General features: G+C 48.4%; 10 protein-coding genes across 10 annotated transcripts; 8 read left to right on the top strand and 2 right to left on the bottom strand.

Annotated features, from left to right (window-relative positions):
* Nucleotides 1-348: 348 nt before the first annotated feature.
* F9C07_2228013 (homoserine acetyltransferase family protein) lies at nt 349-1,726 on the bottom strand (the record flags this gene model as incomplete). Its single annotated transcript, XM_041284091.1, has 6 exons — nt 349-455; nt 512-591; nt 642-789; nt 848-957; nt 1,025-1,520; nt 1,582-1,726. 6 exons carry the CDS (start codon nt 1,724-1,726, stop codon nt 349-351), a joined length of 1,086 nt encoding a protein of 361 aa, XP_041140771.1.
* Nucleotides 1,727-2,068: 342 nt separating this feature from the next.
* On the top strand, nt 2,069-4,492 carry F9C07_1082970 (typically associated with flavoprotein oxygenase). Its single transcript, XM_071507501.1, has 2 exons — nt 2,069-2,541; nt 2,654-4,492. The coding sequence occupies exons 1-2, from the start codon at nt 2,480-2,482 to the stop codon at nt 3,504-3,506; spliced, it is 915 nt and encodes a 304-aa protein (XP_071365794.1). The 5' UTR covers nt 2,069-2,479; the 3' UTR covers nt 3,507-4,492.
* Nucleotides 4,493-4,968: 476 nt separating this feature from the next.
* F9C07_2060207 (fungal-specific transcription factor domain-containing protein) lies at nt 4,969-10,846 on the top strand (the record flags this gene model as incomplete). The annotated part of the gene is made up of 8 exons (XM_071508643.1): nt 4,969-5,084; nt 5,157-5,206; nt 5,266-5,598; nt 5,659-5,856; nt 5,981-7,750; nt 7,824-8,417; nt 9,737-10,366; nt 10,794-10,846. The coding sequence occupies 8 exons, from the start codon at nt 4,969-4,971 to the stop codon at nt 10,844-10,846; spliced, it is 3,744 nt and encodes a 1,247-aa protein (XP_071365793.1).
* Nucleotides 10,847-11,596: 750 nt separating this feature from the next.
* F9C07_1198 (uncharacterized protein) lies at nt 11,597-12,152 on the top strand (the record flags this gene model as incomplete). Its single annotated transcript, XM_071507741.1, has 4 exons — nt 11,597-11,615; nt 11,882-11,969; nt 11,997-12,049; nt 12,112-12,152. 4 exons carry the CDS (start codon nt 11,597-11,599, stop codon nt 12,150-12,152), a joined length of 201 nt encoding a protein of 66 aa, XP_071365792.1.
* A 441-nt stretch (nt 12,153-12,593) lies between these two features.
* F9C07_1197 (putative L-ascorbate oxidase) lies at nt 12,594-14,476 on the top strand (the record flags this gene model as incomplete). The annotated part of the gene is made up of 3 exons (XM_041288348.1): nt 12,594-12,840; nt 12,891-13,365; nt 13,435-14,476. The coding sequence occupies 3 exons, from the start codon at nt 12,594-12,596 to the stop codon at nt 14,474-14,476; spliced, it is 1,764 nt and encodes a 587-aa protein (XP_041140775.1).
* An 828-nt stretch (nt 14,477-15,304) lies between these two features.
* Nucleotides 15,305-16,594, top strand: F9C07_2279479 (DUF1014 domain protein). The gene is made up of 3 exons (XM_041288349.2): nt 15,305-15,414; nt 15,573-15,673; nt 15,793-16,594. Exons 1-3 carry the CDS (start codon nt 15,361-15,363, stop codon nt 16,295-16,297), a joined length of 660 nt encoding a protein of 219 aa, XP_041140776.1. The 5' UTR covers nt 15,305-15,360; the 3' UTR covers nt 16,298-16,594.
* A 163-nt stretch (nt 16,595-16,757) lies between these two features.
* Nucleotides 16,758-17,882, bottom strand: F9C07_1195 (peroxisomal targeting signal type 2 receptor; the record flags this gene model as incomplete). The annotated part of the gene is made up of 2 exons (XM_041288362.1): nt 16,758-17,661; nt 17,719-17,882. The coding sequence occupies 2 exons, from the start codon at nt 17,880-17,882 to the stop codon at nt 16,758-16,760; spliced, it is 1,068 nt and encodes a 355-aa protein (XP_041140777.1).
* An 861-nt stretch (nt 17,883-18,743) lies between these two features.
* F9C07_1194 (putative dihydrolipoamide acetyltransferase component of pyruvate dehydrogenase) lies at nt 18,744-20,274 on the top strand (the record flags this gene model as incomplete). Its single annotated transcript, XM_041288350.1, has 4 exons — nt 18,744-19,406; nt 19,464-19,847; nt 19,921-20,103; nt 20,158-20,274. 4 exons carry the CDS (start codon nt 18,744-18,746, stop codon nt 20,272-20,274), a joined length of 1,347 nt encoding a protein of 448 aa, XP_041140778.1.
* A 591-nt stretch (nt 20,275-20,865) lies between these two features.
* Nucleotides 20,866-24,133, top strand: F9C07_2250030 (oxoglutarate dehydrogenase, E1 component; the record flags this gene model as incomplete). Its single annotated transcript, XM_041288351.2, has 5 exons — nt 20,866-20,907; nt 20,964-22,074; nt 22,128-22,772; nt 22,828-23,307; nt 23,373-24,133. The coding sequence occupies 5 exons, from the start codon at nt 20,866-20,868 to the stop codon at nt 23,459-23,461; spliced, it is 2,367 nt and encodes a 788-aa protein (XP_041140779.2). The 3' UTR covers nt 23,462-24,133.
* F9C07_1190 (putative 2-oxoglutarate dehydrogenase) lies at nt 23,513-24,126 on the top strand (the record flags this gene model as incomplete). The annotated part of the gene is made up of 2 exons (XM_071507723.1): nt 23,513-23,956; nt 24,043-24,126. 2 exons carry the CDS (start codon nt 23,513-23,515, stop codon nt 24,124-24,126), a joined length of 528 nt encoding a protein of 175 aa, XP_071365791.1.
* Nucleotides 24,134-24,159: the final 26 nt, after the last annotated feature.

The raw sequence follows: 24,159 nt of genomic DNA, 5'->3' as shown, positions 1-24,159 counted from the left end.
AAACGCGACAAATAAACGGGATACAGGAATGTGACGAGAAAAGAAAAGTGAAGGGAAGGGAAGACAACGGGGTGAGTGAATCGACGGGGGAAAGCCGAATAGTGAATGAGAGTGCTGATCAAGCCAGCGATCGGAGTTGAAGAAAAGAAGGTTTATCGGCGCCACGCCTGGTCAACTGACTCAGCAGTGACGCTTTTCTACAATCACGTGCTACCTTACATACCCCATACTTCTTCGTCCACCAATCAATTGAATCATACCCCAGTCTCCAATGTTTCTACAGACTACATCCATGTTATCTCCCCAACGTCTTAGGGAAAATTTTGATATAACAGAGCAACCCATAGCCTAACGGATCGCAATGACGCTCTCGAATCTCCCCCCAAAAAATTGGGCTAGTTGCTTGTCAAGCCACTCAACGTCATCCTTGCTGTCACCAGGGCCCCCCGCCCAGTCTACAAGTAAACATGTCAGCACTAACCCTTCTGCAGTATGATAGGTTTTCACTTACGACCCCAAATAGAGGGGAAGACCCGAAGGGTACCGATTCCCGGCTTCATGCATGCAACTTCATACTCAGAATCTTCCGGGCTACGGCAATTAGCTGTCGGATTGATCTTAGAAAGAGATGTGACACTTACGGGAAGTAAAGGTCGGTTTTGCCCGGTAACACCAACGTTTTCGCTTTGATTGAGGCCATGGCCTTCTCAAAGTCGCCATTATATGGCTCTTGATTGCTCACGTCCCCTTGCTGCCATGTTTGCAGATGTGCCAACAGATTTTCAGGGTCTAGATCCGCAACGTTAACTAGAAGAGTGAAGACAGAGAGGGGCTTGAATCGACTTACTTTTGGAGAGAGCCCACTTCTCCCAGAAACCTTGCATGAAGTCCTCCAGGCTCTTGTAGCCAAGTGCAGTCTCATACAGCTTTTCTCTGTAGAAAGCTTGGCTAAATCCCCTGTATGAAAGAGAGAGGAAGACATTAGAAATGGTACAGCTGGATCTCGCTTGTTGTCAGTCCTTACCAACCAGCATAAACCCTACCCAAGGCTTTCAACCCGATTTGCTTCTCCTTGTTATTCCATATTCTTGACTCCTGTCCAGCCTCGGGGGAACGAGTATCTCTCAGGACAGCAGAAGGCGTGTGTTTTGCTGCTAACAGCGCACCTTTCACCCCCTCCAAGAACACTTGGTTATGCAAGGAGGTCCTTGCTGACCCGCAGAATGGCACTACCAAATCCATGAAGTCTGGGTACTGCGTCGCCCACTGATAGCTTTGGGCCGCACCCATGGACCACCCAACTACAGCGTGCAGATGCGTTATGCCTAGGTGCTGTGTGACCAGTGTGTATTGGGCGCGCACGTTGTCATAGAACGAACATGCCGGAAATACATCGGAAGCGGAATAGTTGGATGGCGAGGTTGACTGGCCATTCCCAAAGAGCGCCGGTATGACGATGAAGTACGTCTTGGGGTTGAGTGTTTTGTCTTCTCCGATCAACCAGACGTTATCCGAGATCGCTAAATGTAGGAAATACTCTGTTAGTATCGCTGTCGAAACTTTCTGACGTTGGATACATACACCCGGAAAACCATGTGGGGTAAACGATAGCTGGCGACTTCGGGTCACCAAATGTCTTGTAGGCAATAGATGCATTGATGAGCTTTTCTCCACTCTGCAGCTCCCAATCCCCAAGCTTGAAGGTTTCAAAGTCTTGCTGGGCCATTTGGGATATGCAATCACAGGAGATGTAACGTACGATGGCTTTGAGCGTTTGTAACAAATAACACCGTTTCGGATGAGAGGAGATGGAAAGTTAATAAATTACGTGAAATATGTCTGCTCTTCAAGTGATAGTAGCGCCTTATTTATACTGGATATAGGTATCCCATCCCGTTTCGCTTATCAATAATTGGAGGAGACCACCGAGACTGACAAATGAAAGTTTGAACACGAGAGAATTCCAACCTTTTCCACTTCGATAAGCACAAGTGACAACCTGCATCGTTACATCGTCCTCAAAGTGATCGGATGGCGATATGGAGAAGTGCAGAGAAATGTGTAATGCCACTTCAATTCCGCCCTCGAGGGTACAAGGATACAAATTATTATATTATGATATATGACATATCAGCGTCCACATATCTCCTACGTGTTTTGAGATGATTGACTCCTCGATTATCAAAAGATGAATGTCAATTACAGCCTATCGACTATCTTCTACCCCAAGTTGAGTGAGGGGTTGTTTTCGGATGCTGACAAAACTCAAGCTAATATCGGCCCGAAGAGTCGGTAGTGAAGTCTACCTTCCACGCACTCCGTTGAGTAGCTCTCAACTGCTTGGGGCGTGGAGTTTGGGAAATTGCACTTTATGGTCCGTGGAATTAGCAGTCGAGTGGGAGACCCGCAATCTGCTCGACGGATAATGATGCGATAGCAGCTAATCCAGGTCAATCCACCACCGCAAATAACCCCCCCAATGCATCGCACTGTTGTGAAAAGCATCTTGCGCTTTTCGACCAGCCAGCCCTATAAGCAATTGTAAGTTTTCTTCGCTGGCAGACAAGTGCTTCCGATTCGACGAGCTGTCGGAGACTTGGGCAGAGCCCAGGTCACAAACATGTCACAACCAGCAACGCTGATGAACACACAGTGGAAGCGGAAATTGCCTGCACAGCTACATTCCTCGCTACTATCGTTCATTTAGCATGACTTCAGCGTTTTTCAAAACGGAAGACGACTTCGAGAAAGTCCAAGCTGCGCGGCCGGATTTTAGACGTGATGCAGACGTCATCTTCTCGAAGCCCCCTAAGGAAGATTGGAAGCAGGGTGATGGTGCGAACGATGACGGCGAGAGTTTGAAGAAGAGCCATGTCGAGATCGACCCTCATGAGGAAGGAAGACCGGTTTCATCTAACTATAAGATCTTAATCTCGGGGATGGTTCCTAGGCCAATAGCGCTCATCAGTACCAAGTCGAAGGATGGAAAGTCTGCCAACTTGGCGCCTTTCAGTTATTCACAGGTCATTAATCATGACCCTCCTCTTTTTGTCGTTGGGTTTGTTGGATCGCTTGAAAAGGCCAAAGACACGCTGAAAAACCTCGCCGAGACAGAAGAATGCGTCATTAACATCATCTCCGAACATTTTGTGGAGGCAGCTAATGCGACCGCTGTCAACGCTCCGTATGGTGTTTCCGAATGGGAAATATCCGGATTGCACCAGGCACCTAGCTCAGTTGTCCAGCCAGCCCGCGTACAGGAATCAATATTATCTATTGAAGGCAAACTTGTTGAAACCAAGGAATTTGAGAGCAGAACGACGCCCGGAAAGAAGACTGGAGTATTGGCGATTATTGAGGGTGTCCGATTCTGGGCAAGAGAGGATGCTATAAATGAGGATCGAAGCGTGATCGACCTTAAGGTCTTGAAGCCTATCAGTCGGCTAGGGGGGATTCAGTATGGGCGAACCACCGATGCGATCGAGATACCTAGACCACAATTTTAAACATGACGGAACTGTTCCGACAGGGTGAGTTCCCGATTATTGAAAGAACTGCGAGCTATATTAGACAGGAGTGCACACCGACAATTGAGAAGTGCGAATTTGACATAGGTCTCTGAGTTTAGTGGTATCTGTGAGTTCGTCCTATATGTAGCATGTAGGTGTTAGATGTCACTACTGGATAAAAAGTATGAAAATAGGGAAGACTCTCATGAACTCTGATAAATAATCATAATATATTGAACTTCAGAGTCAAGTCAAGGAATCCTGCGTTTAATGTGCTAAAGAGGTGTTTTCTTGGATGGACTCCGGTTAATGAGGTATCGGAGTTGATGCCGAAGGTCGGTTGACACTGCGATACGTGGGGACAGAACTTGAAAAGAGGGTCTGCTTTGCCGACATTGAGTGGACAAGATCAAGCAGTGGATTTCCCCAAACAACCCACTGCCTCGGGGACTCCGGACGGGAAGAGCATGGAGACCCCAGAGTCCAGACTCCAGCTTTATAAGTGATTGTCCGTCCAACTACTTAGGCGGTTAAATTGACGCAAAACACCTGCAGGAACCGATCCATAACAATGGTGTTTATCCAGGTAATAGAGTTCTTCTCTAGATCCTTCTTATCTTCTCTTTTCTAGCTTTATTGCTTTTTGGCGATATAGCGCAAGATTGAGATTGTCGCAAGATATAATTCGTAACCCCAAAGCTCAAAGAGTAAGGTAGTCGTAGACCGTACATCTGGGGCGCGTCACATGAGGAATCACTGGGTCCAATCCTTTGGGCCCGGAATAGTGCCGATAGTCGCGTGGATGTAAGAATTTTCTTTAAGCTTCCTTTGTACAGTTGAGCCAGACACTACAGGTGTAAGTAATACTGGTAATTTCGCCGTAAAGAATACTGGGGTCATGCGGTTGGAATTCCAGAAGCCCAAAGGTAAGAGGAAACGGTCTGGTCTGGGCGGTCACAGAACTGGGGTTTTTCTTCTTTCGGACAATAGATCTCACCATTGGTGAGCCCAGGGTGGTCAGTTGGTCGTCCCCTTCGCGATCTCTCATGGACGGATACTACCTACTTGTCCTTCCCTCCTACTGCGACTTATTGCTGGTTCAAACCAACTGCCGCCATCCAGTTGCCCCTATCACCAGTTACCGCTAAAGCGAAACAGAAAATAGTACTAATACGTACATAACAATCACACGTTCCCCTCACTCGTCCACTTTATTTCCACGCCAGCCCGCGATCATACTATTGCCCGGTAACAACGTGGGATTCACCCATTGTCCATGGATTTTTCTCTTTACCTAGTGCTTTTTCCGAAAGATATTCCGTATCGCCGCTTTTCCCGTCTATTGTCTTCTTCTTTTGCGACTCCCCCGGACACCGTTACCGGTGACGTTCGATTGCTATAGAGCGAGGAAGAAGCAGGTGCCCAATGTGTGGTGACCACGGATGATCATTTGCTCGCAATGAGCCACCCTTCTCCCCAGAAGAACGGCGGCAATAATGTTCCCCCTCCAAAACAGATTCGCTTCGTCTCAACCGATGGACAGCCCCAGACTAAACGACGTCGGGTCAACGCGGCGTAAGCCCACTCCTGTGAATCTTTGTTCATTGTTGCCTCCCTGCGATGCTGACTCAAGCTTTCCTCAAACAGATGTCGGACGTGTCGCAAGCGCAAGATACGATGTTCAGGTGAACAACCAGGTGGGCAGATAAGACCACTAGGACACACCTTCCACTATGCTAATGATGTCTTTGTCCAGTGTGCAAAACATGCTCCGACTATAACCACATATGCTTAGGATACAGCGAACCTACTGCTCATACTCGATCGCAATCCGATGTCGCATCACGCACCCCTACTATTCCTCCTTCACTGGGACCAAGTGATAACTCCAATACAGCAGTGAAGGTCGAGAGTCGTTCCCCAGATTCTCCCTCGCGAGCTGCAATACCACACAGTGATGATCGTCCAGATAAGTCGTCCGGGGCATCGAAGTCGTCGGAGCTTAAAGATGCTTCTCTGGTGAGGGAAACGTCTTCCAAAATGACAAAGGATTCTGAGCAACACACTGTAGGGGAAAGTCCAGAGAGTAGTATGTTGCGCATAAACCTCCAGGGTGGCTTTGTGTACTCACTGTAACCTTCTTCAATAGGCCGTACATCTTTGAGCTCTTCCGCTCGTACGCATGTTCCCTATTTCAGATATTTCGGACCAACAGCTATTGTCCCTGGTTTTAAGCAAATGGTTCGAGTACTCTTACAAGTTAGCTACATAAATGCATATATGCTGACTTCCATCCAGGTTGTCCAGGTCAGGGGCTCGCGCAAGAGTAATGCGTCGCTATCATCAGGTCAGTAGCACTTTATCGACCGGTTATTTGACCCGTTGGGTTATATTTTTTTAATTCATTTCTTAATGCCTTCTGATCTTATTCCTATTCCAACGTATATTGATTGATTTCTTTAACTGCATAGAATCATTGTCTCCTCTGCGAAGCCCAAGGTTCACGGACCTTGGTGTTGGCCGTCTAAACCATCTCGCTGATAGCCGTGACAACCGTGATGCCAATACTATCCCTTTTTACGACCGAGATGATTCCTTACCAGTCAGCAATCTGGTGACACACCTCTGTGATCTTTTCTTCGTGCACTTGGGATGCAATTTTCCTTTCCTTCAACGTGAAAGGTTCCTCCGTGACCTGAAGGACAAGAAGGTTGACACTATGCTCGTGGATGCTGTTTGTACCTTATCTGCGCGGTTTTCTCCTCATCCTTTGCTGAGTCCTCCTCAAGCTCCGCCCATAGATGGCTCAGAACCAAAGCTGGATGTGAGAAAGTCAGACCGCGGCCAGCCATTCGCGCATAGAGCAATGGGAGCTCTCGTCGATGCTTTATCCTGTCCCACATTATCTGTTGTCCAGGCATGTTTGTTGCTAGCGTACGAAGAATTTGGCTCAAACCACGACAGTGGCCTGTGGATGTATCTAGGTATATCCATTCGCATGGCTCAGGACCTTGGGATGCAGAAACTGCAAGGTTTAAAATATAACTACGGCCAGAGTGGCGTGACTCCGAATGCAGTTGTAACGGGGCAGGCGGGGAAGCTGAGAGAAGAACAGTATGACGATCCCCAAAACGCTCAAGTTTTAATGAAGGAAGGACAGGATAGCGAAAACCAACGTGCCTGGGAGCGGGAAAGGGTTGACACCTTCTGGAGCATTTTTTTTCTCGATCGAGTCATTTCATCCGGGACAGGACGACCGGTGACTTTACGTGACGAGGACATAGAATTGTGTTTCCCACTGCAATCGGAGTCCTTGTTGCCTAACGGCTGGCCAGCGCCGTTCCCGCCACTCATACGCATAATACATCTGTATGGCAGGGTCACGGATCTCATTAATGGAATCCAGGGTGTGAAACATGTCACCACGGACACCCTTAAGAGATTAGCTGGGATGGAAAGTGATCTTACAGGCATATACCAGCGTTTGTCGCCTAGGCTTCATTTTAACGCAGCCAACTTTCAAGCGTACGTAAAGGCAAAGGAAGGAACGAATTTTATCCTTCTCCATTTTTGGTTCCACACTTTAATAGTCCTCCTCCATCAACCGACGTTACTGAACTCGTTTGGAGGTTCTATACAACATCTTTATCCGAACAGCAGGGAGTTATCGATGTCTTCGGCCAAAACTATTGCAGATATACTTTCCTTTTCTGAACTTGTTGATGGTAAGAGCTTCATCGGCAATCCATTCACTAGTCAGCCGATGTACATCGCCGCGTGCGCGTTTCTGATGGAGAGTGCCTATTACTCCTCGCCGTCGTCAGCCCCAGGCTCTCCACCATGCCAGCCTTTGTTGACAAACCAAAATAGTGGTTTTATTATGCCCAATTTAGACCACCCGTCAGATGGAGCAGAACGGAAGCCGACTGCTAAACATATCCTACTATCCTCTGCTGCGAAGGAGAATTACCAGCGATGCTACAAAGCCTTGAAGGCGCTAGAGACTTACTGGGAGGGAACCAAGTATATACTCACTGTTCTCGACCAAAAGGCCAAGGGAATTGTGGATCCTCTATTATATACCGAGGAGGAGATGGAAGGTACAGCTGAGATTCCATCGGTTCAGCCATTTGCCACACCTGGTTGGCGTCAGTCAAGTGCGCCACTGGGTGCTGCTGGTAGCTCCGACGAGTCGGCCGTAGCTTTGGAAGTACGGTCACCACGGATTGATCCTAGCCAAGGTAGGCAGTTCAGAATCTTGATTCTTACTACCTGGACGTCGACAGTGTTTTGACTGACCTAAATTTTTTTTAGCCATTGGATGGGCTCTTACTGGAGCAACCAACTCTTCGCAGCCAAATCTGAGCGTACTATATCAAATGCCTGCTGCGCAAACGGATTCCGTTCCCAATAAGCCGGCTTATTCGTCTCAGTATAGCCATAGCTACCCAAGTCTACCGATGCAAACTAGTACTGGTCCTAGCTCGAGCTCTTATACTCAAGCGCTCGAGCCTTCAAGGACCACGACTGCTGCGCCAAGCTCGCCGATTACATCTGGCCCCGGAAAATATTCCCCCCTTGCCCCCTCTGGCCGCGTTTCCACATCGGACGCCAGCCTTTTGCTGGGCCTGAACACATCTTTCTCGACGTCTGCCTCCCGACCCCCGCATTCTCACCCCGCCTTCAATCAGAACCTGACCGCTACTTCTTCCCGCATTGATGCACCGACCTCCGCCTATAACTACAACACCGCCTCTACTGGAAATGACCAGCCAACGGGTAGCGCTATGAATTCCAGACCCTCACAAATGCACCCTAGCGCGGGCCACGTCAACGATATACTCATTGAAAGCCAAGATATTGATATGGCTTCCCTTCAACAACAAGACCAATTTCCATTCACCTTTAGTGGGGAAATACTCCCTTGGCTAGAGTACCTCCCACAAGATGTCCTCAACTACTTCGGGGACCATCCGAACTACCCGTCTCTGATGAATCCTGATGACGGTGCTCCACGGCCGCCGCATTGAAAAAACCCGTTGTCCTTTTAATACTTTTACCACAGTGTCTACGTGTCATGTCTAGCGATTCTTTGTGCTCTATCATGATTGGAAAGAGGTTCCAGGCGTCCAGGGTTTTTGGATATGACTTGTTATATAAATTTAGAGCGAGCGCAGGCTTTTCTAGTTGTTTTGTCCATTTCGTTCTCCCGCCGTATCAATATTGCATACAGCAAGTGTTTGGCTGTGAGGGAAGCCAGCACGGTTATCTTACGTATCCTATACGTGTATGCTCACTTTTGTCGTGTTCAAACATTTTCCGTGCATCTCTTAGATGGGGAAGAAGCAGAGGCCATGTGTCATAGTGTTATACATATACCATCGCTATACTGTTACCTTAAAATTAACTGCGAGGATTTAATGACAAATTGCAGTGTATCTTCGAGACTTTGGGCTAGGTGAAGATAAAACCGATTATGCTCAAATTGAGTGGACGGTTGCCCTGCACGACAAAGGCGGTGAACCCCCAACATCAACAGATGGGAAGCATGACCATCGTCATTGAGTATTCATGATCATCCCAGAGATCCATTCTTTTTCCCACATACCATACATATCATAATCTTCATCATCTTATATCGGTGGATACTAGTGCACAAGTTGTTTTCAGGTATCTTGTAATCTGCAACTTAAGATCACACTACGATCAGAGAGATCCACTGCTCTACATTCCTGTGGAGCCGTTTGTTGTCAACCGCATTCTTGGATCAAGAAAAGAAACATTCCTGGGCTCCATTTCTATACTTCCCTTTTCCTTTTCCTTCGAAAGCCGAAAATCAATGGAGGAGCCCGAGTATAAATCTCGATTAACTGGATCCACGGCCTCCCCACGGGAGGAATCAGACCTCTGTTTGTATGTTCCTACCCATGAACAGCCATCGACGGTAGAGGCAGCCCATCTTTTTCACCGAAATTCGGACCACACTGAGACCAGCTCCACACATGGAGATACGCATGTACTAGCTCAGGACTGCGGGTACAATTCCTCGGCATCGTCAACGGAACGATCTTCCAGCGACTTTCTCGGCGGAGATCTAGATTATGAAGAGCTACGGGATGTGAACTCGAGAGCATCGAGCCGTTCCTCGATTTCCTCCATTCCAGCTTCGGTACTTACCAATCCCATCAGTAGGGTCAAGTCAGCCGTCGTGCGTAGATCGCAGCAAGATATGCTTTCGCCTTCGTGGGGCGATCATAACGAGAACGAACATGGGGAAATGGAAGAACAGCTGAGATTGACACCCACTGTTCGGAAGCACCACAGTGCATTCCGAAAGTCTAGTTCGGTCAGAGCGCTGCAAATGCACACTGAGGACGAGGGTGATGGCGAGTACTTGACACCACCAAAACGCAGGGGAGGGCATCGCATGTCGGATGGCTCATCACAGCCGAAGCGATCTCCTTACTACTCGCCAACCGGACTCGTGGCCAAGCAAAAATCAAAAAAGGATTACCCTCTCGTACTACTACATTGTAACTTACTTCCACCATCGCTCCCCATCCCGGGACTAGTGGACTATCCGGACCAAAAGATCCTGAGGGAAGTATTGCCGTCGGAGTATTGGAAGCGGTGGAAATTACTGGAGGAAAAGATTGGGTCTGTGGTCCTACGGGAACGGGGTGTGCTCATTTCACATCCTGAGGATATGTACGATCTCCTTGAAGAGCGGTTGTTGGAAAGCTTGGAGTTGCAGCGCCCAAGGTTTGACCATGGGCACTTTTTGGGCCATGAAGAGGCCGATACAGACAGGGATAGCCAGTCCATGGCGGAGGAGAGTGCAACAGATGATGAACAAGGTGAGCAGTGTCTAGATTGTGGAGGGCGCGTGGTCCGACACAGTGAGACAGGCCGAAAGTGGGAAATCAGGGTTTTCGCGGCCAACGGACTGATGAGAGCTGGAGCATGGGCTGCAGCTTGGAGGGAAATGGAAAAAGTAGATGTGGAAGTCGGTCTCTGGCTTCCATCCGAAGTGAGAAGAGAGTTAGAAAAGAGGTTGCTCGAGGGCGAACTGTCTCGTCCCAGTAACCGACTTCAGGCCCCACAATTAAAGGAGCTTGTCAATGACAAGTTCACAAAAGTCCACACTGATCCAGCCCACTCACAGGCTTCTCTTCTTGAAGTTGACAGGCCCAAGCTTCTCACCGCTAGAAGAGTTGAGAGATCCAGATTGTCACCGGCTCCAGAAAAGACTGCGCCTCAAGAGCATCATCGACAATCTGGTAGGCCATCCTACCCTCGAAGCCCAGCAGCAGAGATCGAACTTCAGACCCTTTTAGTGAACTACATTCGGGTGTTAGCCAGTGATCGCCGCAACGTTGCAATTGCGCTTCTCACTGTCCTGGTGGTTTTCTTTGCCCTCAACACCAGACCCACAGCGACTCCAGCGCATGTGCAGCCGTTTCCTCCGGACATGCTGGAGATGGTTTCCCGGTCGACTATATCTCCTCTACAACATTCATCGGCGATCTGGGAGAATCCTACATGGAGCATGAACAAGGACGTGACGACTTCGGAAGTACGAGCTGCAGCTGTTTCAGCTGCGCACCAACATCTACCCACAACTCCTCCTAGTCAACCAATGAGTTCTGACAGTACCACCCTCCAATACGGTGACGCTTCCGAGGTGGGTCTTGCCAAGCCAGAAAAACCATCGTCTGAGGCCGAGGCCCACTTCGAAGGAACCACAACTGTAGCCTCCCGAGGTGTTGCTGAAAAGAGTTCCTCCTCGGCGTGGCCGTTGAACCCAGCCCCAGCCGTTCACCCAGCTTTATCTGAGGCACACACAGATCATACTGAATTGACCGAAACAGCGCACCCTGTGGGCGAAGCCCTCAAGAACGGTGGTGAAGTATCTTCGGCTATTTTGGTGATATGATTTTCACGTTTCCAATTCCTGACTGACGACCGATATGATTTGATTGATTGAAATCTCTTGCGTTCTGCTTCTTATTCTATTGTCGTTTTTGGCCCATTGAAATGACCATATTTCAGCGCAAGATATAACATTTTACTATTAATAGCATGGAATGGTGTTTGATTTTGATTGTATATCTGTCTTTTATCTCATTCTATTTATTTATTTATTATTATTTTTTGCTTTTTCCATCGTTTGTTTTGGTCTTCCTTTTCTTGGTGTTTCTCTATTCGGATTTCTGTGGAGTCAATTAAACGCCTGCAAGGTGTCCTACGATCTATTGAATTTATGACCACTGTTTTTCCAGTTTCAGAAGTATTTTACTCAATTACTTATCGACTACATAACCAATCCTTCTTGTGATCGGAGTTTCCCAAGATTGATGACTATTAGATAGATCAACCCAAATTTACCCAAACTGTCGAGTACTTTGCATCCGCCTGCCAATTCTTCTGCGGACATTTTTCCCAACGCAAACTTCCATTGTTTGCAATTGCCTTTCAATACGGAAGCCGATTTGAGACAGCTCACCTTGGTCCCTTGACCGCTTCAACATCTAGATATCGTCAGTTATATTTTTGTCTATCTTTGTCTCTCCATGTAACTGCACTGCTACCCTGCGGCTAGGCGCATGGAATGCTCTGCATCTTTCTTATTTGCTTTGCTAATCGGAGCAAACATATATTGGCAGGATGATTCCAGGTACGGTCAACGTTGATAATTACCACGTAAAACTTTTGGATGCATATGACTCCCCTTCTATAAGCTCTATACTCAAGGGTGTCAGTCCTTTTTCAAGCTCACCGATTGACATGATCTTACCCTTATTATCATCAACTATCCCTTGCATTTTTAGTCCCCGTTGCCACGGCTCTTAGTTGACCTTTGCTCCTTTCAACATTGGGGCCTCAACTGGATTCAGCCCGCAGATATTGTATGCATTTAAGAAGGCGTTGTCCCAAGCGGAACGATGGAGAACAGAAGAGAAAAACAATGCTCTAGAGGCCACTTGTGGACTCTACAATCCTTCTATATAGTGGACTATTCTTTGTACCTATTTCTTTTTTGTTATACTTGTGCTGCCCTGGCAGTAGTAGTACGGTTGCGCCATGACTCTTTATCATAGCTGGCTGGGCCTACTATATCTTTTGTGCCTCGTTCAATGGGTATCCTGCAAGGTCGTTCAATTCGAACTCAACCTAACATGGGAAAATCATGAAGTGGCCGGGGCCACGCGAAAGACGATTCTCAGCAATGGACAATTTCCCAGTCCGACTCTACGATTGAAACAGGGTGACACAGTTGAGTTTCTGGTTAACAACTCAATGCCGTTCGAGGCGACCGTTCATTTCCACGGTAATGTTCTCTTTATCCGCTGAAAATCTCTGGTTAACTTCTGTGATCAGGTATTGAGCAACGAGATACACCGTGGTCCGATGGTGTACCAGGACTGTCACAAAAACCGATAGCTCCCGGCGATCAATTCTTCTATACATGGACAGCAACGCATTATGGAACTTACATATATCATGCCCACACTAGAAGCCAAATCGAGGATGGACTGTATGGTGCCATCTACATTCAACCAGATGAATCAGTGGAAAAGCCTTTCCATTTGATCGCCGATGACGCAAAAGAGCTACAAGCCATGGGCGAGGCGGAAATGGAGACTAAGCCTATCATTCTTTCCGACTGGCGTCAGTTAACATCTGAAGAAATTTGGCAGGCTCAAGTAGCCTCTGGGGTTGAGAACTTTTGTGCCAACGCAGTTCTGATAAATGGTAAAGGGTCTGTACTCTGTCTGCCTCAAGACCGCATCAACGCACTTACCACGCCTGCCCAGAGGAGGGCGCTGGGGAATAAGACGCTTACTGATATGGGGTAAGTCACGTCATCGATCTGCTTTCATTCTCCTCATCAAACATTCAAGTATATACTGACCTATCCCAGTTGCTTGCCTCCCAGTGACCCCCGGAAGGCCAACCTAACACCGAATGGTTTCCTTCGTGGGTGTACACCCAGCCAAGGCCCGGCTGAGGTATTCGAGGTAGAATCAGCTTCGCAATACAGAAGTTGGGATTTAATAAATATAGCTGGCAGTCTAGAGCTAGCATTCTCTATTGACCAACACCCTTTGTATGTCTATGCGGTCGATGGGCGTTATATCGAGCCTATCCGTGTCGACGCGATTACTATTCCTATTGGGAGCAGATATTCCGTTTTGGTTAAATTAGACCAACCTGCCGGTGAATATATGGTCCGCGCTGCCAACACCGGAGCAAATCAGATCATAAACGGCACAGGCATCATGAGATATAGAGCTTCTACTCACAACCGGAATAGGCTATCTCAGCCATGGATTACTGAAGTTGGCACCAACGCCACCGAAAACACGGTCTTCTTGGATGAGACGAGGGTCGTCCCCTTCCCGGTAGAAGTGCCTTCTTTACACGTGGACCGGACATACATTTTAAATGTCGATCATATCGGGAACTCGTACAGTTGGACATTGGGCAATCATAGTTACCCACAATCAAATGAGGAGGCGATCCCTTTACTTTTTAACCGCAGCTCCATCTCCACAAAGTATACCATCACCACATTGAACAACACTTGGGTGGATCTTATCGTCAATGTGACGACTGGAGGCCAGCCTCCTCATCCAATCCACAAGCATTCGAATAAGTACTTTGTGATTGGATCAGGATCCGGCGCTTTCCGTTACCACTCAGTTGCTGAAGCTGTGAAAGACATCCCTGAAAGCTTTAATCTCCGCAACCCACAGATGAGAGATACGTTCTTCAGTCCACCTGCCGACGCAGGCCCGTCGTGGCTTGCAATACGATACCATGTGGCCAATCCGGGCCCTTTTCTGCTGCATTGCCATATTCAACCACATTTGAGTGGCGGGATGGCCTTGGCCATCATGGACGGCGTGGATTCTTGGCCTCATGTGCCGGAAGAGTATGAGCTGCCAGCTGTGAGTCACTAAATGAGTGATGTTTTATGTAGATATATTGATGTACTTATACGGAATGAGTAAGGATTGTACAATAGTTCTATGTATGCAATAGTCAGACAATGGAAAAGTCTGATCCATGGTGCAAGAGAATAATCGAGGTAGCAAGCACTGACTGCATAAAGTAAAGCCAGCTACATCCGCCTTCGCCTGAGGCCAACCATGTCTTATCCCCAGGCATCCCATTTGAAAGACGTCACTATCTAAACAACGCGTCCTTCTTTATGGGATGAGTCTTATGGGACCCCTCTCTATTGGCCTCTAATGGAAAGTGGAATTTCGCGATGCTTTGCAAGCTCAGGTCATACTCCGCTTCTTATTGGTTCAGTTGGTGTGAAGTCATGTTGATGTGAGACGTGGCTTACAATCACAAACGATCTAGGCGGAAGAACGGTGAGATCTGAGGGCCGCTCTGGGCCCTAGACAGTCCCTTCCTGGTCGAAATCGACTTCTACCTACGGATCATCACAGTTGATCCGTCCTGTTATAATACCAGCCCTGTCAGGTCCGGGCAGTGACGATACAGATCATAGCATTTTTTATGCTTCAGCGTATCCTCAAGTAATCAGAATACAAAAGGAAAAAAAGAAAAAAAGGAAAGTAATAACCGAAATCACATATGATGTCCAAACAAGATAAGTTCACAAATCTATACAGCAACAAAAAGACCAGGGCAATGTCAATCATGTGAACATGCATAAAGTTTACATAAGTGAAATGTTTTAGTCAGTCTCCACCCATTCCAAATCGGTCTTAGCTCCGACACACCCCTCCAAGAAACCCAACCAAACACTTCTTCATACCTCACTCAACAAACCCCCCCAATAAAAGGAAACCGGAAGAGAAGACATCTCAAAATGGGTCCCAAGAAGGGCGGCGAGAACTCCAAGAAGGCAGCCGGAAACGCCCGCGTACGTGAAAGTCCCCTTTGCTATCCGATCTGATAATGTATTCGGATCTGATAAATCTGAGCTTTTGCCTTTGCCCCGCCCCCGCCACATGGTTATTATGGCACGCGACCACCAAGATAATATGGATTGTATTGCTGATGAGTGTGGATTTAAAATAGAAAGCGGAAGCGGCTGCAGCTAAGAAGGCCGTTGAGGATCAGAAGCGTGCAGCTGAGGAGGATAAGCAGTGGGCGAAGGGTGCTAAGGGTAATGCTAAGAAGTGAGTGTCGACCTTTTGTCTGTCTTTTAGTTATGGAGGAAGGAGGGGGAGGATATCCAATGTGGGGTACGATTTATCTGTTCGTGCAACTAGTATGCTAATCGAATTCCTAAATCCAGAGAAGCAGAGGAAGCCAAGAAAGCAGACGCAGCCCGCAAGAAAGCCGAGCGCGATGCTCTACTCGCCGCCGAAGAAGCCTCCCAACCCTCTAAGCCTAAGGGCAAATCGAACCAACCGGTCAAGAAGTCCCGTGGATTGGATCTCTCCCAGCTCGACGATCAGCCTGCGTCTCGTAAAGGAGCTGCTCTCAACGCCTCCGGTATCGATAACGCGCTAGACGCCCTGTCGTTGACAGGCAAGGAGTCGTCGAAGATCGATCGCCATCCGGAGAGACGATTCAAGGCTGCTTATGCGGCGTATGAGGCGCGCCGAATGCCCGAGGTGGAGCAGGAGAACCCTGGTTTGCGGAGACAGCAGCGTATAGAGCTCATCAAGAAGGAATTCGACAAGAGCGAGGAGAATCCTTTCAACCAGGCTCATGTCTCGTTCGATGCATCGAAGGATGAGATCGCCGCTGTTCGCGACGCGGAGAGGAAGAAGACGGAGGCCAGATTGACGAAATAAGGCCGCTTTCTTTTCCTACTTGCTTTCAATTGGGTTCTGGCATGTTCCTTCAAAGGAGAAGGTGCTTACCTGGGCGCTCTTCTTCGCACAGGGCACTTGAGGTGGGTCCTGTGGTCTTGATATACCCGGATTTGGCTTTTTGGTTTCACGGTGAGTCCACGACGGTGGACATAGGTGGGAGAATGCCATGTCTCCACTGTTTTACCGTGGAAGGTGATTCATATACTTATGGTGATGATTGATGTCGGATATTATAGATTGTTTAACGATTAAAAATAAACAAAAAGCATATTCTATACCCCAAGTGACAACAGCCCTTAGTAACCAGAATCGTAGTCATAAAGTGTTCAATATCCGACAGGCCAATCAATCGCTGTCAGGAAATGGTATCATGCAATCTAATATCCAATACAGAAGGAAGAAATAAACCAAGGCGGGTCATCCAAAATCAGAGGGGAGTCTATCCCATGACTGCCCGAACATCCCACACATACAGACTTTCGTCCCATCCCACACTGGCACACCAACCCTCACTTCCGAACATACACCAATCGACTCCAGTCACGAACTCTGTATGACGCGACATTCGGCCCATCTCCACTCCCATCGTTGGACTAGGACCCGCTCGCATCGAGTCGACATCCCCAACAACTCCTGGGGGAGATTGGTCGTTCCATGCACGACATGTCATGTCGTAGCTTCCACTAAGGAGAACATTGGACAAGTGTGGCGACCAGGAGATCTTGCGGATGGCGTAGTCATGCCCAACCATCACGGTTTGTGGGCCCTGCTGCGGGGCACGGATATCAAAGGTGCGGATCGTCCGATCCACGCCCGCGGTGGCCAGGATAGACGGTCGATATTTATTCCAGTCATGTGTCAGAGCTTCGGAGGGAGGACAGGCGGCCGGTGGAACGCCCGGTTTACCAGGAATCGGAGATACCGGGGCTGCATGGATCGGAATCTGGAGAGTGAGGTGGTTGGAGGCGGATGCCGGGGTGCGAAGGTCGAACAGACGGACGTAAGAGTCGGAGGTAACACAGGAAAGGATGTCGGGTGAATGTGGCGAGAAAGATGCGGAGTATGTGCAGCTGTGTGTAGGAAGAGTGACGAGTGAATGTGGTCGATCGGGAGTCCAGACGCGCACAGTACCGTCCCAGCTGCTGGAGCAGAAACGGTCTTTCGCGACAAGATTCCAGTGCACACTGAAGACTTCGCGGTTGTGTTCCTTCCAATTCTGGACGGGGAAGTCGTTCAGGTTGCAATCAAATAGCTTAATGCTACCATCCCCGGAGGCTGTAAGAACTTGATTTTCATGGATCTCGGACCATGCAAGATCGTAGAGTGAGTCTTGGGTGGTAAACCTGGCATCGTCTAGTTAGAATGAATTGACTGGATCATGTTCAATGGAAGGCCTGTACCATTTCACGGGTACAATTCCGTTTGGAGTCAGCTCCAAAATGTACATCCGTCCATTTCCTACGAGTCCAAAGTTGGCCGACCCAGCGACGGCCAGTCGGTTATCGAAGAACGGGGAGTACTTAACCGCACAGCCGTTATAGCCCTCGGTGCGAAAATGCAGCATGGTTCTGGGGTATGATCCGGGGCGAAACCGCGCTGTTAAAGTCACAAGGAGGTAAATATCTGGACAAGGAGAAAGTGGTGGGCGTAGATTAGCGACTGTGGTGAAAGATCATATCGCAAAGAATGGTGACCGAAATCAAATGACTTTGTTGCGGGGAGATTCTCACTTCATTGAGCCGAGGTCCATTTACCGTGATTGGTGGAGTCCCCGTGATTAGCGTCAACGTCATGTTGTATATCCACTTTCCACAATAACTACTACATACATCCTCCCCTCAACAACAACATACTTGCATTACCAAGCTATATATATTGCAATCCCCTCGAATACAACATCCCCAACATTCATGACTGGCCTGCAGCGGACTTTCTCTTCACAGTTCAGATTATCGTACAGGATTGACGTATACCCCAGTTATAACTTACCCCAAGAACCACACACTATAAAATGGTATGGTCTTAAGCCAAACACAACTCCAAAACATAATTAACCATGATCATTCAGGCTATCAATAGCTGAAATTTATTGCATGCCGTCCTTTGATCGAGACTTGTGACTATTAAGCCCTGATACAATGTTACTCTCATTTCACATAAAATATGCGGCTGCCTAAACGAAAGAAAATGATGGGAAAATTTGTCACGCTCAAAAACGACTTGGGATGATGCTCCTGTTAATAAATAGTGTGTGTGTATTTCCAAGTGATACCGAATTTCCGAGATATCGGTGAAACGCTGCTTTGCCGACGCAAAGAACCGGAGTCCGGGGGTTAAGCCGATTCTCTCGGTTTATCTTGTATTTTTTTTTTTATCTGCGATTGTATCGCCTACCCTTTGGTCTCTAAGATACTCCATATCAACCATGTCAAGGCGTTCAATGCATTATCTCCGGGGCTGCTACCCTCGCGCCCTTCGAACCACATCAGCTCAACACGCGTCCAGCATATTACCTAGCAGGTGCAGGCTCCCATCAACGGTTAGGCCAATTGTGTTCACTCAGAAAAAGAACTGGCAATCATTGCAGCTACGCCAATTCAGCGCATCTGCCCTCCATGCGGCCGAAACCAAGATCATTTGCGTCCCATCCATGGCCGAATCCATCTCCGAGGGTGTCCTGTCGACCTTCAACAGACAGGTCGGCGACTACGTTGAACAAGATGAAGAGGTCGCCTCTATCGAAACGGACAAGATAGATGTCGCCGTAAATGCACCACAGAGTGGAACGATCACAAAGTTAATTGTCAACGAGGGCGACACCGTTACAGTGGGACAAGCTGTTATTGAGATTAGCCTCGAAGAGCGCGATACAACTTCACAGTCACCACTACCACCGCAAGCGGAACAAACTTCTAAAACTCCTCAGGAAGCCACTCAGAAGCAACAAATACCTACTAGGGAAATAACACCCTCCCAAGAGCCAAAAAAAGGAACAACTCCTACTCCTACCCCAAAGACTACTCCACAGCCCGTACCAAACAGCCAAGGTCCGGTATCAGCCTTTCAAGGGAGTCGATCAGAGACGAAGGTTAGATCACTCATTCGTTCTATGCACCCACCAGGCAGCTGACTATCAAAACACTAGGTCAAAATGTCTCGTATGCGTCTGCGCACGGCAGAGCGTCTAAAAGAATCGCAGAACACAGCCGCATTCTTGACGACGTTCAACGAAGTGGACATGAGCAAGATTATGGCGTTACGCTCTCAAAACAAGGATGACGTGCTTCAGAAACACGGCGTCAAGCTAGGCTTCATGGGCCCGGTGGCGCGGGCCTCCGCGCTGGCTCTTCGGGAGATTCCGGCTATCAATGCGTCCATTGAGAATGATGATACGATTGTCTTCCATGACTATATCGACCTTAGCGTTGCCGTCGCGACTCCCAAAGGCTTGGTGACACCAGTGCTGCGTAATATGGAAAGACAGGGCATCGTGGAAATCGAGCAGGGTATCGCCGAGCTGGGGAAGAAGGTGAATCGATCAGAGTTGCTACTAGCAGAGCTCTACAACCAGAATCTATTTTCTGACGTCTACCACTTATTAGGCTCGCGATGGCAAGTTGACTATGGATGACCTGGTCGGTGGGTCCTTTACGATCAGTAATAGCGGAATCTGGGGTTCGTTGTTTGGCACTCCCATTATCAATATCCCGCAGACGGCCGTGCTTGGGATTTACGGGATTCAACAGAGACCGGTAGCTATCGATGGACAGGTCGAGATTCGTCCAGTAAGCCCTTGCCCTCTGTTCTATTACGTTTCTGGATTATTCTGACTCCACCAGATGATGTGTACTGCATTGACCTACGATCATCGGCTAGTCGACGGCCGTGAAGCAGTTACGTTCTTGACACTGGTAAAGAAGTATCTTGAGGACCCAGCCAGTATGCTTATCGCGTGAACTATATAGTATGTAAGTTTACTCATCTTTAGAGATCATCAATGTTGGTCAATAATCTCGCCGTGAGGAAGTATTTATATGTACAATACCAAGAACTCGGTCATGTTTCTGAAAGTCCCTAGCAAAGAAACAAGAAACCAGTATAAAGTAAAACAATTAAAAAGAAACCTGCAGAGGATAGAGGAGAATCTCTTTCCCCAAGACCAGGATACGATGAAAGTCCGATAATTCCTCAGGCCACAGAAATGCTTCCCGGCAAGATGTCATTACACCGATTCGCACTCATTCCACGACGCATGAAATACATGTAAGCATCCTATCTACCGAAGTGCGGGGGCAGAGATATCCGGCCTCTAGATCATTTATAGAGAGCCGTAATCTCCGACCCCCTGGTACATACACCCACGCCCATCATACATACAATCCCTAAGCCGGACCCTAATCTCCGCCCTCTCAACTCCATGAAGAACATATAAGCAAGAAGTACAACCACAATGTTGATATCGCGGGCACGGTACCTCACTCGTCAGAGCAGAGTCAGCTCTATATATCGCACACAGCGTTGTCTTCTCTCGCATCCACAACGACGATATGCCGTTCTGGCCACTCCACAGGGCCACCAAGGAAGAAATAGTACGTTTCATTCGACATGGAAATTTTGACAGAAAAGGTTAACTCTCCCTCTCCAGGTTCACAATGATGACTTCCTACAAGGAAGTGCAGCAACCTATATCGACATGATGTATTCATCGTGGAAGAATGACCCATCTTCTGTGCATCTTTCATGGCAGGCGTATTTCCACAACGTCGAGAATGGCCATATACCCATGGACCAGGCATTTATGCCGCCTCCAGGGCTAGTGACGGCATCGACGAGGACATCAATCGCACCTAGTTCGCGAGAGGATAGCTCTACTGTCAAACAATTGAAGGTAATTCAGCTGATCCAGGCGTATCAGAGATGGGGACACGAGCACGCATCTACTGATCCGCTGGGAATGGCGAACGAGGGAAAGATTCGTCGGAAAGAACTGCAATTGAGTCGTTATGGGCTCAGTGAGCAAGATCTTGATCTCGTGCTCACCGTTGGGACAGGCTCTGTGCAGGATTTCACGTCCGAGAAGCCCAAACTCCTGTGGGAGGTTATCGCTGCCTGTGAGAAGACCTATTGCAGCACGATGGGGATCGAATACAATATCTCGAATCAGGAGCAGGTGGACTGGATCCGGGCTCGGATTGAGGGGGCGCAGCGCCATCGGTTCACTGACGAGGAGAAGCGACGTATGTTGCATGGTCTTGTCCGCGCTACTAGTTGGGAGAAGTTCGTTGCGACTAAGTTCCCGAATGAGAAACGGTTCGGGTTGGATGGTGTTGAGAGCTATATTCCTGCGCTGGAGACTGCGATTGATAGGTCGGCTGAACATGGGGTTGATAAGACTGAAATGGGAGTTGCGCATCGTGGCCGCATGAATATGCTGTACAACATTGTCGGGAAGGATGGGGCGTCCATGTTCCGTGATTTCGATCCCAAGGGAACCTCCTCTTGGGGTATTCCCGGAGATATCAAATATCATTACGGTGGTAGTGGTGAGCGTGTGACACCTTCCGGTAAGAAAGTGTATATGAATGTGTTGCCTCAGCCATCGCATTTGGATTCGGTGAACCCGGTCGCTATGGGTAAGACGCGCGGGATCCAGGATCGTCTTGCAGATGAACGGGAGTCCACAATGATGCTGAATGTGCATACGGATGCGTCCTTTGCCGCTCAGGGCACTATATACGAGACTTTGGGGCTGTCTGGTTTACCCGGGTATACTACTGGCGGCACCCTGCGCGTGATTGTAAACAACCAGGTCGGCTTCACGACGGATATGTGGCTAAGATGCTGGATGCACCAGTATTCCACGTCAATGGAGACGATGTCGAAGCGGTTTGCTCGGCGGCGATTCTTGCAGCTGATTTCCGCACACGATTCAAGAAAGATTGTGTGGTCGATATTGTTTGCTATCGGCGCAACGGACACAATGAGGTGGACCAGGCTTCTTTCACTCAGCCTACTATGTACGAGCGGATTGCCAATAAGGCCCATATCCTAGGCCGGTACGAGACAGGGCTGATTGAGCAAGGCATCATAACACGGGAGCAGGTGGAGGCTATGAAGAATGATGCTTGGGACAAGCTTATGCAGTGTCTGGGAAAGAGTGACGATCACACGCCTGATGTGCACGAGTGGCTAATCGACTCTTGGAAAAGTGTGAGATCACCCATGGAGTTAGAAAGAGAGACACTGCCACAAAAGTTGACAGCCATTGACCATCAGGCTGTGGAGACGGTATCCCAGAAACTGGGAAGTGCAGTCCCCGAAGGTTTCGTACCACACAAGAATCTAGAGCGTATCCTCGCTCGTCGCAAACAGACTGTCGACTCTGGAAAAAATATTGACTGGGCAACAGCTGAGGCTCTCGCCTTCGGCAACACTATTGCGGGAGGGCACGACTGTCCGTGTCTCTGGACAGGATGTAGAACGAGGTACCTTCTCTCAGCGACATTCAGTCCTCCACGATCAACAGTCCAACAAAACCTACACCCCACTAAGCACCCTCGGTGAAGGGCAAGGCCTCTTCAGCATTACCAATTCGTCGCTGACGGAGAATACGGCAATGGGCTTCGAGTACGGCTATTCGTTAGCTGACCCAAATGCACTAGTGATATGGGAAGCACAGTTTGGAGACTTTGCCAACAATGCTCAGTGCATTATCGACAATTATATTGCATCATCTGAAGAGAAATGGCTCCAAAGGTCAGGTGTGGTCCTTTCCTTACCACACGGATACGACGGCCAGGGCCCAGAGCATACATCAGCTCGATTGGAGCGGTTCCTGCAATTAGGCAATGAAGACTCAAGGTCATTCCCCTCCCCTGAGCAGCTGAAGCGGCAGTATCAGGATTGTAATATCCAAGTGGTATGCATGACCAGCCCGGCCAATTACTTCCATGTCCTGCGCCGGCAAGTCCATCGCGAGTTTAGAAAGCGTATGTCTTCCTCTTCCTTGACCATAGTGTCGTATGGCAGAGCACTGATTGAATCATCAACTTAGCGCTTATTATCCTCTTCTCCAAATATCTGCTCCGCCATCCCCTTGCTCGCTCTGATATTCGAGACTTCACTGAACCGCCTTACTTTTAACCTCTTCTGTCTGAAACTGAGCACGGCAAAACTATAAATGACCCTCAGGATATGAAACGTGTCATTTTCTGCTCAGGGCAGGTCTATGCTGCCCTTTTCAAGCACCGCGAAACTCATGACCTGAAGGATACAGCCATAACAAGAGTCGAGGAACTCCATCCCTTCCCTTGGGAAGAGGTACGACAGAACCTCGATGCTTACCCCAACGCAGAGGATATCGTCTGGTGCCAGGAGGAGACATTAAATGGGGGTTCCTGGAGCCATGTAATGCCGCACATAGACCTCATTTTGCAAAAGACAAAGAGTCATGGAGATAAAAAGGTGAGATTTGCAGGGCGAGACCCGGCATCAGGTGCGGCTGTGGGGTATAAGGTACTGCATGCACTGCAGGAGCAGATGCTGTTGAATGATGCTTTTCAGATTGAGTGGCTGCTTAGCTATGACTGTTTCAGTTTCACCGATATAGAGCTAGAGTTCTCAAGTTGGCAGCTTCCCGTATATAGTTGCCCTAAGAAGATGGAGTTTGTCGAAAGTTTTAGTAGTATTCATGTTCAAGATGTCTGATGTGCTTTATGGCGTAGTTCTATAAGCACCACACCGAAGGATGTCTTTGGGAAGCCTTCGAATGCAGTGGAAGTAATCCTCGAACCGAGAAGGGCGCCTAATATGTCTTCGGCTAGCTCACAGAGAGAGGCTAA

The sequence above is a fragment of the Aspergillus flavus genome, chromosome 1 (assembly GCF_009017415.1).
Source record: "Aspergillus flavus chromosome 1, complete sequence".
Taxonomy (NCBI): Eukaryota; Fungi; Ascomycota; class Eurotiomycetes; order Eurotiales; family Aspergillaceae; genus Aspergillus; species Aspergillus flavus.
The sequence above is the reverse complement of the archived record's forward strand: the minus strand, read 5'-3'. Positions and strand labels throughout refer to the sequence as shown.